Below are 19,908 nucleotides of genomic sequence, written 5' to 3'. Positions count from 1 at the left end.
TTATTTAACAGTAGTGTTAGATTTGACCTCAATATTCTTTTGCTGGGTGAAAATAAACTGAGGGAAATGCAGCTTTTTATTCTGCATTTATTATCATTATTATTATTATCATTATTTATTATTATTATTATTATTATTATTTATTGTCATTATTGTAGTAGTAGTAGTAGTAGTAGCAGCATTGGTATTGTGTTATCTCATTGTGCTCAGTTTTCCATATATCTCATCTCAGTTTTTGTTTTGCCTTAATATGGCATTACTGTTTGGCTTCTATGGATATAATGCCCTCAGGGTTTCATGCTTCTGCTTTGCTTTGTTTGCACCTTGTAAACTCTGTTTTTAAAAGATACTAGATAAAAATTACTACTATTATTCAACAGTACATATGGTTGAAACACAGAAAGGTCATAAAAAAGTAACAGCTTGGTGTCTCTCTCAGCACTGACCTAAAGAAAAAAATGAAAAGCTCATATCAGCACCGCTCTGGGCCTTTTGTCAGGCATTGAATATATCGGTGCTTTTCATACTTACAATAGGCCTTTAAAACAGTGCTTTTCTCTGTGCTGAGCATTCAGCCAAAACACTGGTGACAGCGAATAAACTGGATCCATCATGTGATGATGAGAAGGCTGCTGCCTTTACACTAAAAAAGCCTATTCACATTTTAACATGCAGCGTGTGACTGCAGTATTTTGTCAGTTGATGTAGTGAATGTAGTGCACACACTGTACTGTAGTGGATGCTACTGAATCTGACTTTATTTAATGTTTCGGTCCCACTGACCGGGCTCTGTAGTATCATGGAGACCCTCTTCCTCTGCTCCATCATGTTGAAATCCTGTCGCAGGTCCGGTGCCATGTTTCTCTCCCTCTGGTACTCGGGGCTGCTCTCATCCACCCGGTCGAAGTACCGCTCCTTGTGGGGGGCTGTGGTGGGAGGGGGGGCCGTCACCACGCCGGCACCTGAGTCGCCGTTCATTCTGGGCTGGCCTCCTGTAGAGGGAGTGATAAGAGATAACTTTATTTTTAAGTTTTTCTGTCAGTTAAAGACAAAAAGATAACATTACTTCCCCACACACCCATTTTTCAATAAGTGTCTGAAATCAAAACATAATGTCTGTTGGGTGGGATTGTAACAGCTGGATGAATACCAGGTTTTATATTATGCCATCACTGGTGTACTATGTTTGATGTGAGCTTGTATACAGTATATTTTTTAGGTATTTTGTTTAAGGCTGCCCCTTGAAAGTTGGAGATTTGAATCATCAGCCGGAAACCCCTCAGTCGACTGAGATCGCAGCAAGTCAAGCAGTTGTTTTTCATTTGTTTTTGCTACTCAGCATGCTGTGTAGTGTGCTTCTGAGGACGTTCTGTTTTTGCTGCGGAGTGAGTGCTCTCAACTTTCACCCTACTGTTTGGTACAGGGAGCTGCATACATGAAGTAGTACTTAGATGTGGTGAATTTACAGCTCACAGCAACTTAATACGATACAGTATATGGCTTTTGTTTGATATCTGGTATCAGCAAAAAAATGTTGTTGCACATTTACCAACCGTAATGACTGCACTTAGGATGTTTACTATATTACATCAATGCTGTCATCACATGTGGAGCCTGTTAAAAACTTAAAAAATTCGGAAAACAAAACAAATCATCGAATACTCATATTGAACTGCCAAATCCGGTTCAATTTGCATAATTCTGAGTCGAGTACAGCCCTAATTTCGTATGTTTTATGATCAGATTTTGTGTGTAAGAAAGCTAAAAGGCTGATCAGTCATGCATCTGTGTAAAACATGATATCCAGTGTAAAATACTTCAAGTCAATACTACATAAAACATCATATTTATCAGGATTTTAAAATGAAGCGCTGACCAACTTTCTACATTAAACTTTCTGTAAAAAAAAATGGGCTTGTTTCTTGAATACACAGAGGAAGTCCACACATTTCATTAATAATAATAAAAAAAATTATACATCAATAAGATGCTGATAGAGAGAAAGTTTCCCTATTGAAATGAAGAAGTGAGTATCACCACCAGCCATTAGACCAGAAATCCAATCACACAAACCACACTCTCCCCTACTTCCTGTCATGACCATGTGACCACTCTTCCCAGCTGAGATTTGTTTTCATTGATTTTCACAATGTGTTTCCTGGAATCACAACACCACTCAGCTGTCAAGGCTGGGCTAAGGAAAATAAAACAAAAACTGGAAATATAGCCAGAAGGTATTTTAGCATTCAGTTTGAAAAAACATCAGGGAACAGAGACATAAAGAGGAGAGCGAGACAGATTTCCTATAGATCCACGTCCATCCAGCTGGCTGGAAATAGTCTCTGCCTGTCGATCACAGCTCTGACTACTCAAGCCCCAACTCTGAAGGACACAGGCCGACTTGTGAGCACAGGGAAATGTGTGTGTGCAAGCATGCATGGGTAATGGGGGAGGGCGGAGGGGGGTGATGCAGCCCATTAGTCGGCATCAATACGAATGTTCAGCCAAAACTACCATGACAACTGCAGACCAAACCAAAAGCATCCAGCATCACACTGAGAGCTGGCAGGAACCGTCTCCCTGTTTCTGAATGCTTTTATTGGTGTTCTGAGATTTTCCACGACATCAAACACAACATTTTTCACACATCTCAGGTCACCTGCTCCAATCAAGCGTTTTTGTGTTTTCAAGCTGTTTGGCTAATTCTAGGGCAACAATGCTTTGTCCATTTTCACCTCATAAACACATTAATGTAGGGAAATCAAACTATCACAACATAACACAATTGAAAAAAAAATACAAGTTTAAAGCTGACTGGGTATACTTTGTAACAGATTGACAGGGTGCGGTGCCTTAATTTTATGTCTTCTTGGACCAATTATTTCACAACAACAAAAAAAACAGACAGACCACAGATAACACTTAAAAAACTGCCCTCTGCCTTTGGTAAAAATGGAAATATGCAGCAAAATGCACTATTAAAAAATGTCCTCTTGCTGCAATCTACTGTTAATTGTTATCTTCAAATAAATATGCAAAAAAGTTATTTATGATTTAAGTTACACCTAAGGTATGTGTGACACTTACAGGTAGCTAGCTGACTGCTCCAACTAACGATATCCAGTGAGGATCCAAAAATTGACCGTCTGAGTGGCCATCTGTGGCCCCTTTTCCTAAAAAATTTCAGGGGCCCAAAACATTTGCCTGGTTTGCCTCTCCAGATGGTGCTGCTGCTGGATACTTAATGCTGCTCTGCTAAGGTAGGCTAGTTATCGCTTGGCAGGACTGGTTTAGCTGTTTTTATTAGCCAAAACCAGATTGAACAACCATCTTATTTATGCAATAGGCCTATTTCAATTTACAACAAACTATAGTACCAGGATGTTAATTTAACATAATTTCAATTACAAGGAACAGCTTGGGAGGAAAAGTAAGCAAATTAGCTTTAGCCAAGGCTAGCTGTGGCTATCTCCCGGGCTAACTGGGTTTAACTGGATTTAGCTCTCTTGATTCTTTGGTTTGGTTATCAGCTGTGTTTTGTAACTGCAAATTAACATGCTGATTTTCTTTAAAATGAAATTGAGATTTTAGTCTTCCTCCCAATGTCCTCCCGATTACCATACACCTTTTGTCCTCTGGGGTCATTCTGACCCCGCCCTTGTTTGACTGTTATTTAAAGCATGTTGTATAAATTATCAATCAATTCAATTTTAGTTTTACTTCAGTCCAACCTATTACCACACATTTTCCCTTTGTTTTGAGCTTGTCTACATAAGTATAAAAAACATATTTTGAACATTTCATTTGGGGTCAGAATGACCCCAAGGACAACACGAGTGTTAAAATCTCATTTGGTCTAAATTTAAAATGTATCAAGTGTATCAATCAAGTTTTAATTTAAGACAAATATTTAAAATACTCTGCAAATCCTTACGCTTTCCACGTGTGAAGAAACTCCAAACTTTGTTCAAAGGAGAGGCTGTTGGGACCCACGTCTTTGAAACGACATTCACCCCCGATTTCACGAAACCGAATCCTCTCACATTCTTCTCTTCGGTGTCTCCTCTCTGCTGTTTTCCTTTAATCATAACTACCGACTAAAATTGTAAATTAAGCGAGACAGAACTTGACAATCGCAAGCTGCATACTGTCTCTGCAAACAATCAGGATGGAAACTCTTGTTGTTCTGTCTCACTCATGTGATTCAGAACATCAGTTATTGACAGAAGAAAAAGGACATCAGCAATTAGCGCTGGTGCCAAATACTCTCATTAGGGAGAAGGCGGGAGTCCCTGTCCTGTTATTAACACAAATGTATCACCATGCACTGCAAAAAAAAAATCAGCTCAGATTGGTTAGATGGTGGAAAATTAACAACAACAGTTTGACGCTAATGAAAACTTTAAAAAATATCCTTAAATGTCACACTGAATAAACAGATATGTTTAGATGCAAGCAGAGTCGGCCTGTGTAACACAACATAGAGAAATACGTGACAATACTGCAGTCCCTGCAGCTCTTCTGAGGCTGGCCCATGTCAGCCTGGTTTATAGGAGGACAGTCTTGATGCTTCTAGACTGCAGTCTGATCTCATTCACTTTGCTCTGACTTGTTCATGCTGCATTCAGTTCATGTTGGTGTTTATTACTAGCTGCAACGACAGGAATCAAAACTGTCTGCTGATAGTAAGACAACTAAAAAAAAGTGACAAAAACGATAAAAGGATTAAACATTCATGCTGCAGCTTTTTTTGCTCAGAGAGGAGAAAATGCTTGTTCAGAAATCTATTTTTAGCACTAAAATCAGAAATTAGGCCTGATATTATTACCAGTCTTGCTCACAATGGCCCATCTGTGCGCACTAAAGCACTGCGGGAATTGTGTAATATGATACATCAGTCCAACGCTGCAGTGCACACAACCACAAAATCTGCTAACACCTGCAAATACAGGATGAATGAACCGTACGTATGACTAAAACTGCACCACGGAGAAAGATAGAGGAAGAGCAGCAGGAGCAAGAAATATACAGATATCACCTCTGTAGCCTTTGAATATTCTCTTGTTTTCTGCGCTCTGTCAGTGTAATCACCTTAATCTCAGAGTAAACAAAGCAAGGTGAGGTTTAAGGGGATTACGTGCCATCAACAAATATTAATATTGGAGGTAAAAAAGGTCACTTCCACGGTCATCTCATGGCGTATTTGTTTGAGTCATTTTATGCTGCACTCTGTCTTACCACAAATGTTAACTGATTCACTCCAGCTGTGCAACACTAGAAACAATTCCAGCTTGAACATCTCTGGAGTATCTTTAATGCTTAAACAAACGTCCAGATCCTCAAGTTGTTTACTTCTTGTGGACAGTGTAGCAACAACAACAGTTATAGATACTGAAAGCTTTCTCTATCTATATATGACGTTGTCACAGGCGCCCCCGCCTCGCCAGACCCCCTACTTCTTATCTCTCCTCAGATATGTCGGTGCAGGGGCTCAGCTAGCCTCCACTTCTGTTAAGAGTGCAATCACTATGGAAACCAAACACATTACCATGGAAACACGGGACAGCCTTTAAGAGATTGCAGTTATGTAAGAACAGCTGTAGGCCAACATCATGCTGCAAGCCAGTCAGTGTCGTAAGGCACACACCTTCAAACTAATGTGTTACTCATTTCACATTAGACTCAAAACATGTCAAGGACTCAGTGTCTTATTCAGGGACTTATATGATGCTGCATGCACTGAATTAATAGTGGCATTTGTTTTAGATGAAGATGAAGTCAAGTAGGAGATTAATTTCTTTATCTTTATGTATTGAACTAATTCATAAAATGAAATCATGCGAGTCCCCAGGGATACAAATTATCTCATAGGAATCGCATGACCTGCTTCACATCAGAATCACAAATACTTTATTGAGCTTTGTTACAGTTGCTCTGATGCCAAGCATAGAAAGAAAGTAAAAATTAATTCCATCACCATGTATGTAAAAATATAAAATATAGACACAGTGATAATAAAAACAAATAGCACTAATATGTCAATATTAGAAATTGCAATTATGTATAAGATAAGATTAGATAATACTTAATACCGCAGTGGGGAAATTCACAATATTACAGCAGCTATGAGGTACGACGAAGTATGAGCAGTGAAGGGAAGAATACAATAGTAAAAAAAAAAAATTACAAATATAAAAATATTAAGATATTAAAATGTTAGACAATAAAAAAGACAAGGTGCCAAGTATGATTAAAAAACAAGGCGCAAAAACAGTAACATAAATAAAATAAAATTACAATGTGCCAACAATTATGTATGATGTGCCTTGTCTTAAATGTGTAATAATGTTAAATCTAAAATATAAAATAGAAATACAGTAATAATAAGAAACAATTAGCACTAGTATGTAAACCTTTAAAATTATAAATATATAATGTGCTGTGTGTACGGTGTGTAAAAGAGTTAGAAATATGTGTAAATTGCACAATGTACAACTGATATATAGAGAGAACAAGAATATAAGAATATATACAATCAAAACATGGAATGGCAGTGACGTGCGGGGAAACTAAGATGTTTTACTGTCTTTTAAATTTTAACCAAAAACTTTGGGAGTGTCACTGTGTATCAGAAGCACCTGTCATTTTGCATCAGTGAAGGGTGGAGTCCCTGCCATGCTACATTGGGACATTAGTATGACAGTCAGGACAACCAGAAATTGCTCATCTCTTGACCTGGACCTTCTTAACAAAAGAAAATGAACATAAATAAATGCAGTATTGGTACAAATAAAGTATCTTGTGCTCGCACATCTCCCTTAAGGCAGATTCACCCTGGCTTCCGTAACCGCACCCATTAAAGAATCTGTATTGGAAAGTATCCTGTCCTCACTGAGTGGAACCATGTTTGTGCCTAAAGCTGCAACTCACGCACCACCCTGCAAATGTTGGTGAATTTATGGCAGCCCTGACGGTAAGCATCCTGGCACTCTGCTGCAGGTTTGGACAAAAAGGGCATAAGCACTTAGCCAAAGCAGCAAAATGACAAAGGCAAATGTGGGGTGACTATGGTTACAGCAATGTACCAGTTTTAGGGTATACCGTGATATGAAAGATGATGAATATCATACCGTGCACACTTGCTTAATTACTGTATTGAAAAAAAAAAGAGGGGAAAATCTCACCTTTATTTCAGTTATAAAGTTAAGGGAGACTTTTTAAACATACTTTCATTTTTTTTTAAAAAGTCATTATAATGATAATACATTTATTTAACCAAAACTAATCCTTTGAGGGTCACTGTGACTGACAATAATAATAATAACCATGTTATTCCATGATACCGCAATATTTTCTAAGATGATTATCGTACCATAAAAGTCTCATACCACTACGATCCCAGGAGTGACAGAGTTGCATATTGCAATCATGGATTAGAGCTGAAACCCAACTTCCTAAAAACCATTTTTGTCTGATGCATACAGTAGACAATATGACTGAGTTAACTCCAGCATATATAAAAATGAGAAATAGCTGTAAAAGCTGTAGCCAGAGAAACCTGCAACTTCCCAGCTCCGCCTGGTTGCAAGAACCACACTTTCTCTTATATTTGACAAGATTAAGTTCGAAATAACTTGCCTTCTGGATGCTGCTACAGAGTGCCTGAAAGGGTTTACGACACTGACACTTGCATGTGTACCGTGGGCCACTGACAACACAGATCACGTAACGACTCATGCACATCAAAAGCTGCTATTTCTGCCTCCATATTCACTGTGGATATGGAAAACCCTTGGACAGGATGCATCCAAGGGTTTTGTCGTCTCCAAGCAACAGGAAAATGTGACGATGAATCAAGCATCGCATTTATACAGTACAGTATATGCCATCTGCCTTTGTGTGAGAAATCAGAGGAGACATTTTGATTTGTCATGTAACAATCAAGCATTTTGACTTGCTAATGCTACGGAGGCAAAAGAAACAGCGGCGTAAGGATGGAAATACTTGGCCTTTTATAATATTTTCCAGAGGACACTACAAAACCTTAGCTATACAATATGTGCTCACTGAAGTGGCCTGTTTAGTGGCCATGGACAGCTGGTTAAATGTCTTTACTTTGATCAAAGGCTGCATTCATGAAAAACTATTGGCTTAACTAGAAACAGCCGCCTTGTGAGTGACGATGTTTCCATTAGGGAGCTCATCCTTTTTGTTATTTTGAGTAAACTGAATGTATGCATATCCTACGGCTGCCCCCTGAAAGTCGGAGATTTGAATCATCAGTCTGAGATCCCTTAGTCAACTGAGATTCTTCAAGTCGAGCTATTTTTTTTTCTTGCCAGTGTGCCATCAGCATGCTAATATGCACAACATTAAAATGATAAACATGCTGATATTAAGCAGGTACAATGTTTTACCCATGTTCACCGTCTTAGTTTGACTTATACTTTTAATAAATTAAAAGTATATGGTAAATTAAAAATAAAAATGTACCAGTGCCACATGACAAGTATGGTACACAATGCCATCCTACCAAAAAGTTGTTGAGATATTTCAGTCTAAGACCAAAGGGGTGGACTGACCGACATTGCCTCCAAGCCATGCTAGTGGCATAACTAGCAGCCACACAGGTACGTCTGTTTTGATCAATGCAGTGAATTTAATACCTAACATATCACCACACTGGGAAAAAAAAGCAAAAATAACACAAATCCAATATTGCCTGGATGATGGAGCATTTTCTGGCGTGTACTGTCAGAATGAACAAACAGCATAAAGTCAACTTTGTCAGGCAAAAAGCTCCTCTTAAACCCCCATAGCGTGCGATGAGCCTACCAAGTCAATCTATGCACTGGAACAGGAAAACAAACAGGAACCTGTTGCATTAAATAAGCAACTGAATTTCCTTTCAATAAAACACACTAAACTGATGTTTTGAATTGCAATGACACCACTCACTACAGATGTTTCCATTCTCCACAGAGGCTGCTACGATGGGCGGAGGAGAAAAAAAAAAGGTAAAGATATTAAATGTAGAGAAGCACCCAGCTCTCTGCGCTCCCACTGTGGCTGGCTTTTGTCAACTTTAAAAGCTCTGGATGTACATTGTGCATATTTCAACTTTATCATAATTCTCTTTTGAGCGACGGAAGCTTGCACTAAAAAAAATATCTTTTCAGCATGACTAAGCGCTCTGAAATAAAGATCTATTTAGCTTGTTCCAAAAATGTGCCAATCAAGCGATCGGCAGTGAAAAGATCAGTATAGTGTGAAAAAGAAAGATGGCCTCAAAGTCTGGCTGTAACAGTTTTTAGTGTGTGTGTGTGTGTGTGTGTGTGTGTGTGTGCATGCAGTTGCTGTATCTAGCAGTATGCAGACATTTGAGAGAAGCACTCGGACAAGGCTCTTTATATCTCTGAGCTGGATGCCTGTCATTACTGGGGACGAAGAATCCACTTGCAACTGCTCTTCAGTGTGTGTGCGTGTACCCGTATATGTGTACACACTCTAACTACTATGACCGGTAGGAATGCGTTTGGTGCCATTTAGCATTGCTCCATGTTTGGTCTTGTGCACCACACAAGTAATTGACATAAACAGGGAAGTCACAGAATTATGGACAACATGAGCTGACAGCAAACAAACCAAATTAACAGTGTTTAATAACATGAGGAGACAATACACAAGCATATTACTGACCTCATTGCTTATAAAAACATAAGGGTAAAAGGGCAAAAAGGGTTCTTCGGCAACATTACTTATGATACTCTGCTTCAACTTGTGACAGTATTTTTCCCAGTATGAATATCATACCATAGCCTACTGCATGCAAAAAAAAAAGGCAATTTAATATCTTGTGTGCATGTTTCAGCTCAAAAAAGTGGCATCTATCTGTGTGATCTTACCAAGGTAAAAGGCGTAGATGAGGAAATACTTAAATGGCAACAGAGGAAGAAAGGAAAGCTGTAATCAGATCTGATGTGGTAATATCATGAGAAATGCTGGTCAAAATTTTACCTTTCCCATCTGGTACAAAGGAGATATGTTGATGGAGGGGTAAGAACTGATACTGTATTTATTCCTAAAAGCAATGTATCGATTTGTAATTCATAATTTACATGCAAAGATTCCTGGGAGTGGTTCTGACACTCACAGCAAAGCTCCATAAAGCTGAAGGTAGCTGCAGACTGGCGATCATTTTCTGAAGGCTCATCAGTACAAGTAACCCCTTTCACATTGTCATATTCATGTGTCATTGTTAAAAAAATTGCCTATAATTCATGGCCCCTTTAAATTTTCATGCCTCTAGCACAAAGCACAAATACCTGGAAAATGCATTGTGTGATGTAATTACATAGAAAATGGATAAAGACTTAACATAATACAGCGAGTGTGTGGAAGACAGTTCAGTTTAATCTCTATAGCAGTCCATCTGACTTCAAAGAGGAGACCATCCTTAGCACAGTGATTCATTAAAATGTTAAAATGTCTCCAAAAGCTTTTTTATTTAATGAAATAATGATCTTTAGATGTACTCAGTTGTGCACAACTTCACTAAGGGTGGGAATCACCACAGGCCCCACAATACGATATTATCACGATACTGAGGTTACGGTACAATATTATTATATTATATTATTATTATTACTGAGCATTATGATAACATATGTGGCAATTTATTACCTTCTTTCTAGCTTTTATCTGTTGTTTTATTGTGTTTGTTTTTAATCTCTGTAAAGTGGCCTTGAGTGTTGAGAAAGGCCCTTATAAATAATATGTAATATTATTATTCCAATTGACCCCCCCCACCAAAAAAAAGTTTAATTTATATTTACAATATCAATTTATCTAAAAAACAACAAAATGTATGAATACAATATTGCCATGCAAAATATTGCAACACTATTCTCTACTATCACTCTTGCTGCTTTCATAGCGTCGTTTTTGGCAACGGCAGGCAGCTGTTTTCAGAGAAATAGCTCAAAAAAACCCACTGTGCTCGACCTGCTCAGCACTAATCTGCAGACTAACAGTTAGCAACTAGCTAGTGAACATAGTGGAGCATTTAGCAGCTAGCTAAAGAGCCAGGTATAATGTAACGGGACAATCATCAGATCAATTTGAACCAAGAGAAACATCCAAATATCATTTTAGTCAAGTAAATAGCTCCTGTCCTGAGAATGAAATGCACTGTAAAGCTTCCCCATCAGTGAGACTGCCGGCATGAGAAACGTATTATCTGCTGCAGACTGCCAAGGCCAGGCCAGACACTGTGTTGTGTTAGAGTGTGAGTACAGCGGCTCAGGGTTTATCGCCTGTCGCATGTCATATGGGACTGAGCAGTGGAAGATTGCTCACTCAAAACAACATCCCCCCTCCCTGTACAGTTTCCCCTTGTCTCACACTCTGGCCTGAACCACCATGTGTGCTCATATGCAGCCTTCTCTCAGCTAAATATTCGACCCAAACATAGATACATTTACTGATGTGATCTGTAGTGACCTCTGTGATGTGAATGAAAGTTCATAGTGACTGCTTTCACGTCTCTAACACAAAAAAACCTCCTGCTAAGTGATCACATATGGAGAGGAAGGAAGGAAAGAGTGAAATAGAGAGAATGGACTTGAAATGAGGAACACATTTTCAGCTGCACTGCAGTCAAGGGTGTGGGCGTGGGGAGTGGGAGTAAAACAAACACTGTGTATCTAGAGTGAGTGTGTGCATGCACGTGTGTAGAGTAGAGTGTGTGTGTGTGTGTGTGTGTGTGTGTTAAGGGTGGCAATATGGAGCCAGACTGACAGAGCTTAGCTCCCTCCTTTGGGAGTTTCACTCATTCTAACAGAATTACCGAATCCAGGGAGTTACCGTCCCTTAACACACACACACACACACACACACACACACACACACACACACACTCACACACACTCACAGACAATTTATCTTGACGTTTTGGCTTTGCTAATCCTCATACTGTATGAGGGGGAAGGGACTTCACAGCAGACTTTAGAAAGAAGCCAGACACAGTAATATCTTCGTGGTTGTCTTCTCCAGTTTTCATCTAAAAACAAACAGCTAATTGTCACACAAGGCTAAGGTTACTGGCACTTCTCAATGCTCCACTTTGGGCCGCAAAAACAGTTGTTTTCACTATTTATCAATCTGTCAATTATTTCTTGAATCAGCCGATTTATCTCTATAAGTAAAAATATAAAATGTCAGAAAAAATAGACATCACAAGTTCCCAGAGCCCAGGGTGTCATTGTTTTGTCAGACCAACATCCTTACACCTGGATGTAATCCAATTCACTATTTCATTGGTGGGGAATCACCAGAGGTCCCACAATACGCTATTATCACAATACTTAAGTCATGATACAATATTAATGCGATTTTAAACATGTCACACTACACTGAGAATTGCAATAACATATATTGTGTTTTCAACTGCAAATTATGTCCCCAAAAGAAAACTTATTTATTTCATATAATAAGACAACATTTTCAGTCTGTTTTTTTTTCTCACTTAAGTCATTTTTATTGGAGCAAACTATATGAAACAGCAATTAGTTTTAATATTGTAGTAGGCTACCACAAATTTAATTTATATTTGTAATATTTATCATTCATAAAACAAAAAAAATCTGTACTTGGCGCCTGTGTATCGATACAACATTACCACACAATAGTACCAGGATACTTTTCTGTATGTGTTTTGTTTCCCTCCACACCCATTAAATAAAGCAGCAAATTCTGACATCTGAGGAGCTTGTGAAGCAGCAAATATTTGGACAATTACCAAGTTGATGATGAAATTCACTTCTTGATATATGCTATCATAATATAGCTTTATTATACAACTAATATACAGTGTACTACCATGCACTGGGCTTGTATAGCCCTCTGCATGCTGGAGTTAAGAACATTATTCAAGATTTCCTTCTTTCTGTAGTTATAATTTCTGGTGTCTGTGTTTTTTATTCAATGTATTTTTGTCAACTATAGCAACACAATTCCCCATTAGGATTAATAAAATATTTAATCTGAGGCATTTGGGCATAGTGTTTCTCTAAAAGTGAAAAGACAGAATGAGAAGTAGTGTGCTATCAATTAAAAATGTAATATCCACATTATGTTTAATTATGCAGGACACTGTACCATCTGTATAACAGGAAACTGCTTCATCACCACACTACTGAGTAAAGCCTCCTGCTTTAAAACACACCCAGACTGGACACACACTACATGAGGAGACATATCGACCTACAGTAAGCAGCTCATATTAAATAGCTACGGTAACTATGCGCATGTGAAATGCAAAATAATGCAACCACAGGCCTGCTCGTGAAGCGGGCTAACCTTACACACACCGGACACAAAGTATGTACCCCTGGGCTGTTACTGTTCAGCACAGAAAACTGTCCGGCCTCAAACGAGTCAAATTAATCACAGTAAAAACGCAGAAAGTCGTTGTGAGGACGTGCAAAGCAGCCGCCTCTCTGCAGACTGCACCGAGCAACACATTAGCAAAACAGTGAGAGCTCGCGACACTGAAACACACCAACACTGTGGGACAAACATTACAAACCCACACACACACACACACGGGTCGTGTTTTAGATAAACTGCTGACACGCAAACAATTATTATCTTACCCTCTCTTTGATGAAATGATGAAGTATATGTCAGTGCTCGGTGAAAGCAGGACGGCGGGTTTCACTATCTTTATCCCCGACCCTGGAGCTCTCACAGTGGGTTTATCTCTCTGCGCTGGTCGTCCCCGCGTCGCTCCGCCCAGTCTCCACTGGGTGCGGCAAACTGCTTAATCTGCGGCTCGCGATTGGACACCCAGAGGCACGTGATAGTATCAGAGCGAGCGGTTGGAGCACGAGTTGTTTGCCCGCCCTGCAGAAAGGGGCATACGTCCATTGTTTTTATTTTACTGCTAATGCTAAAGTCATGAAGCCGATAAGGGGACACTATTTCAGATTTGTAGATTCATACCTCACACTTCATACCTCTACCGCACTGTATTTCCGAGGGAAATATTGTTAGTTTTAGTCCACACTTTCATTTGTTGAATAAATTCAGTAACTTTTGAGATTAAAAATCCACATTAAAAAAGCATACAACGAGCTTTTGAAATACAAACCATTTGGTAAAGATAGAATCACTGGATGCTGACATTTTTATTTGTAATCTCTTATAGATAAATAAATAGGGGTCATTTATCATGTTTCCAGAGGCAATTCAACCAAAGAGATATATCAATTTCCAGTTTGTTTGTTTTTTTTTAAAAATAAATTATTGTTTTGGGGTGATTTCTTCTTAAATTACTTAGATCTACCTATGCTTTTGAAACAAATAAAGCCAAACAATGGCTAATACATTTTTTGTACCATTTGATATCACAGAAAAATAGACCCCAATTCAGACCCCAGTTTATCTTGCACACATGAGCTGGCTAAACCAAAATTTGAGGATACTGTTTACAACGTTTACACTTTTTTTGGGACAGTTTTTGGTAATCTGGCACTGTGGTTATGTTCTGCTTCATTCCATAACTATGCATGTTTGTCTATATATTCTATGAACACAACATAATCAAGAGTCTACTGACGTGAACTGAGTATTTTTTTTTTCTCAGATGGGCTAGATGCCTGTTTTAAAATAATAAGCACTATTTTCAATGTATTTTAGCAAAATCCTCTGCACAGTCAAAGAGCAGGGGGATATATAATAATTAAGTCCACAATTTTCTTTTTACATCTCTGTAACTAAATATAGCTTCACCTTATTGTTATTTGCTGCAAAATTACAAATACAGATTCGAGGCTGTGAGATGTGAGGGTTTTTTTTTTTGCAACAGAGGTTTCTAGCTCCAGCCAGGTTAGATTTTAAAACCATCCTGGGTTCAGTTACATTTCACTGCCACCAGGGTGCACAGTTTATTAATTTATTGGTGATGTAAAACGAATTTCCGGTGAAGACAATCTCCTCTAGCACAATCTCCCAAATCCAGGAAATTTAGGGAAACAATGCAATTTCAGGATAAAGACATGTTTTGAGAGATTGAGGGGAAAATAATAACAATATTTACTTATTTATTTATTTGTTGTTGTTTGTTGAATATAATTTTATTGTTAGGAAAACTCCATATTTACGAGTATATTTATGTGTGGACTTCAAACCAGATTTTTGACCTTTTTTTTAAAATCAAGTAAAGCAACAATATGGCACCACAATAATAAGGTTTAAGAAAAGGAAGGCAGCTAACTCTGTTTTTAGTACATTGCTTAGGAACCTGAACAATTGGGTTCTTTCAGAAACATGGGGAGAAGGCATTGAGCAACTTAACAGGACCCCAAAATTTGCAATAAATTAGTAAAACAAAAAGTTCCAAGAAAATTACCAGAAAGCAAGAGCAAAAAAAGTTAAATAATAACAGTTATAACAACAACAACAACAATAATGATAATAATAATAATAATAATAATAATAATAATAATAAATAAATAATAAATGAAGAAAGTGATCTTTAAAAAATAGATAAATCTATCCACTGTACATATTCAATTTTAGTTTTGTGGACATATTTCCCTATTTTTTGGAGACATTTCTTTCAAAATTGGTCATTGTTTTTTTCTGCATGTTTTTAAAGAAAATCAAACCATTGTGCTCAGGTTTTCAAAGGTCAAATAGCTTGTGAAAGGCATCTGAATGCAGCACAAGAAGACTTGTTGATCCAGGTTTTTAAAGGGTTACATAAATAATTGCAAGGAAAAAAAAACAATCTAACAAATCTTCTATGTTGTCTGATGTAACAATCTAAAAATATGCTGCTGAAGCACAGGGATCATATTCCGTAGGGCTGAAACTAAAGCAGCAAATAAGGACACCTACAGGACCTGTGTACGTGCAACACACCGTGTGTCTGTGCAGGGCAACGCTTCATTTCAACATAAGGATGACACTTTCAATATTTGTCACTAGATGGTGTTGCAGCGCCACATTGGTGTATTCAACCTGTAGCAACCTGTAGTGCTTTGTGGTAAAAGTAATATTTCCTAACCTAACCAGAGTTTATATATTACACTATTATTGGCTTCGGGAAATATGCGGGCTAATTATTAACCTTAAGTATAAAAATAGTCCATTGCATTTACTTAAATGAGAAGGTAGCCTACACCAAACATTTCCCTAAGTTTGTCCCATATGAATTATTTCTCTTCAGTGGGATTTAAGACAGTTTATCAACTAACAGGTGTCTGAAAAACATAATATAACTAAACCAAAAGTTGAGCAAATGTCTGACTTCATAGCGTGGCAACAAGGAAGACATTTCTGTAAATATTTAATGTAATCACTGATCATTGCACCATTTTTAGGTGTATGTCTTATAGCTGTGAGACCTCGTTCCTTCAGAAATACATATTGGGTGTATTTTTAAAAAGTGAGCTTTGCAGGATCTTGTCATGAAAGTCATATAGGGGATCACTTTCCATTCAAAACTACTGAATTTACTGTCTTTTAATATGAGTGGCCCTGACCTCTGACCCCTGTGGTGTTGATCTTGTCTCGTACCAGTCGACACACAAGCGCTCCCCTCTTGACTGATCTCAGACCAGCGCCAGCCCCTTCAGTGTTGTGAATAATTGTGGTCTGCCTTGTAGCATGGATACACCAGCTAGAGACTCTAAATATATCCAACTGGTGTGTCTGAAGAACTCAGGCATGAAGATCATGTACTTACACTGTAAGTCTACACGTATTGCTTTCTTTTCTATTGTGTGTGTGTGTGTGTGTGTGTGTGTGTGTGTGTGTGTGTGTGTGTGAGACTCTCTGTTCCTGTTACATTTACATTTTGGTCATTTGTGTAATATTCTTATCTAAAGCAGCATTAAAATGAGCTTCACTGTGTGGTGTCTTTGTGTCTGTCAGTTCCTCTTTAACATCTACAAGTTAAGCATTAATATGCAGTTCTTGCAGAGTGGAAGTAAAATTAACAACCAACAAGCTGAAGCTGTGTGTCTTGTCAAAAAATATGAAACGAGGGAAATAAAATACAAGAAAGATCTACATTTAGACATAAGTACGTAAATACATATCTTTGAAAATGCAGATCTGTCTAAGTGGCGACAAATCATTTGAGCACCAGTATTACGTTTGGGTTTCAGCACACATTCCTCGGTCACCTGTTTTCTCTTAGCAGCACATGTCACAGAGTGAGTGAAGATAAACCCAGCTGCTTTACGTATTCATTTCAGGCAGCACTTACCGTCCCCTTTTAACTCCAGCCAGCCTTCAAACCCTAAGCTCTCAAATCACCAGGGGCTGATATGAAAATAAACAATTTGTAGTACAGCGGATGATGCCTAGGAGTATTGACATACTTAAGGATATGGCGAAGAAAAAGGGCATTATAGGCTTACTGCAGCTCAACTGAGCAGGTAAATTTCTCAACATTTGTCATTCAGCGAGGCCACAAAGCAGCCACAGAGGTAGACTGCGACGCTGTTCTATCTGCCACCAGCAGCAATCTGTCTTTTAGTCAAAGATGGTATTGTATTCGGCCTGCAGTGCCATGGAAAGCCCCTCTCCCTCCTCCTCTGCCCTGCACAATGAGACAAGGGTCAGCCTGTCTTTCCTCCACTGTGTTTTTGATTCACTTCTCCTATAGGAAAATGTTGTATAACCTTTGACCTCCAACAGTGACCTTTCAAACCCACTGGCCCCACCTACTGAGTCTCCTAAGCCAAAGGTTTAAGGTAACTGATTCTTTACCAGGGCTGTAGCCAGCTACAACAGAGAACACTGAGGTCATGTCCTTGCTCATATTTCTGGAAATTTGTTGGGTTTGAATGAGTGAATTAGAATAAAAGGGATTATTATTCTCCACCCAAATTAGGCTGCATACCAGTGAAAGAGAGGCCTTTAAAAAGCACTGCTTTAAAATTTAAAAAAGTGAAAGGGCATAAGTTATAGGCTATCATTATGGTTCATATTATTGGACTATAACTACTGATGCATTAACATATAAATGCTGTTTCAGGGTTGTAGCTTGAGGTTTTAGAGCTAATTTTTTTAACCTACTGCTTCTATTGTGTTGGCAAGTTTTATACAATAATGCATCAACCTTTAAGTTTTTAATATGCAATGTAACCAGTAACCCTGAAATAGAGCAGCATAACATGCAAATAAAGTATAAATACCTAAAAATTGTACCTATGTGAAGTAATTTGGTAAATGTACTATGTTACTAATGTTACTCTCCTTCACTGCAGTAGGCCTATAGGAAATGTCCACTTTTCATCCATTAATAGAAATAATCAATAACTTAACATAGTAAAAGAACATCAATCACTTTAAAAATATCTTCATTAATTTAAAAGAGAGAGAGATTTCACTCTTTGTTTAATAAGCTAAATTCATAAAGTAACAGATAACTGAAAGGCACAAAATATAGCCTACCACTGGGATGTAGCAGCAGTATAATTTAAGTAGTATTTAACAAATCACTTAAATAAAGTACTTCAAAAACTGTAGCCTACTTAAGTACATGAATAAAGTACTATAGTTGTGTTTCACCACTGGCTATAGTGGGTGTAGAAAATAAAGTAGGTCCAAGTCAGAAGAACAATTTTGAGGTAGGCTACTTGTATTAAAAAAAAAAGTTTTCTAGTTTTTTTATATATAAAAAATAAAAAACAAATAATAATAATAATAATTATTATTATTATATTGTTATAACAGATAAACCAATGTAGCAAGAAAAAAATAACTGATAACAACTGTAGAAATAAAATAGAAATGTGTAAAAACAGTAAAAACAAGTGTAAATTTAAATTATCATTAATAATGATGATTATAATAATTATACTAATAACAACAACAACGAAAATAAACCAATGCTGCGGGGAAAATAAATAAAAATGTGTAAAACCAGCAATAAATACTAAAAAAAATACAGACATATATAATACATGAATAAATGGAAAGAAATATATATCTAAATAAGATAATAATATTCACAATGACAAACATTACTAGAAAAAATATTCCTAAAGAGTAACAGAGTTTGTTTTTTTTACATCACGTATAAATACTACTCTCACCGCTGGCTCTCTCGCCACCGCCTCCCTGTGCACCCGGCACCCTCCCCCTGTCTGTTGATATCACAGCCCGGAGAGGTTTGAATCCAGTCTCTGGCCCCAGCCGCCATGCTGAGCTGAGAGAGAGACAGAGACCAACCAAACTTTGTCACGCTGCTGCTGCACCGACCCTCATCTCCGTTCACACCGGCTCAAAGAGGAAAACTTCCCCACGGTGAGTAACAACATAGTTTTTTTACTGCAGTGCACAGTTGAGTCAGTGCTAGCTAAGTAGCGTCGGGACTTTCCTGTTTCAAATTGCTAAGTTATTTCAGCTCGTGCCCCGCTGCTCGTGCTCATGCGTGCTGTCGCGGACTCCAGGCTCAGCTGCACTTGTTGCACTGTAGCCCAAACCCCCCCACCGAGACACAAACGAAGAAAAATACATCGTTTTAACACTCTTTACTCTGCTTTTTAGACAGCGCCGAAAACTTTTAAATCACTTTCCCGCGACGCTTCAAAGTGCGGAGAAAAAAAAATAAGATGTTAACGGACGACTTGTTACGCCAAGAGTGCACGCAGTCGCTGTCACTGTCCTTGAAGCGCAAAATACCTCCTGAATATAATATTACGTGTTCAGCAGCCGTGCTCACACAAATCTTTTTAAAGATTAAACTCCCCTTGCACTTTCGAAATGCCATTCTGGCACTCAGAGGTCATTCAGGGGTTTCTCCCCTTGGCATGCATAAATCAAGGGTGCTCTTTCATTACAACAACAAAAGACTTTTTATTGATAGCACTGGAGCAAAAAAACATG

The 19,908-nt window shown here is 38.1% G+C and overlaps 2 protein-coding genes across 12 annotated transcripts in view; one reads left to right on the top strand and one right to left on the bottom strand.

The window, feature by feature from the left end:
• Positions 1-13,777, bottom strand: part of add1 (adducin 1 (alpha)) — a 37,274-nt gene extending 23,497 nt beyond the window's left edge. For all 10 annotated transcript variants that reach the window (XM_042509526.1, XM_042509534.1, XM_042509527.1 and 7 more), the window contains exons 1-2: positions 13,656-13,777; positions 784-992 (exon numbers count right to left, since the gene is read on the bottom strand). In XM_042509526.1, the coding sequence (XP_042365460.1) occupies positions 784-978 (195 nt within the window). In that variant the 5' untranslated portion in view covers positions 979-992; positions 13,656-13,777. The remainder of the gene's footprint in view (positions 1-783; positions 993-13,655) is intronic.
• Positions 13,778-19,151: 5,374 nt separating this feature from the next.
• sema4d (sema domain, immunoglobulin domain (Ig), transmembrane domain (TM) and short cytoplasmic domain, (semaphorin) 4D) overlaps positions 19,152-19,908 on the top strand; it is a 51,549-nt gene continuing 50,792 nt past the window's right edge. For both annotated transcript variants that reach the window (XM_042509033.1, XM_042509029.1), the window contains exon 1: positions 19,152-19,326. The gene's annotated coding sequence lies outside the window, so the exon portion shown is untranslated. The remainder of the gene's footprint in view (positions 19,327-19,908) is intronic.

Source organism: Plectropomus leopardus, chromosome 20, assembly GCF_008729295.1.
Source record: "Plectropomus leopardus isolate mb chromosome 20, YSFRI_Pleo_2.0, whole genome shotgun sequence".
NCBI classification, from domain to species: Eukaryota; Metazoa; Chordata; class Actinopteri; order Perciformes; family Serranidae; genus Plectropomus; species Plectropomus leopardus.
The sequence above is the reverse complement of the archived record's forward strand: the minus strand, read 5'-3'. Positions and strand labels throughout refer to the sequence as shown.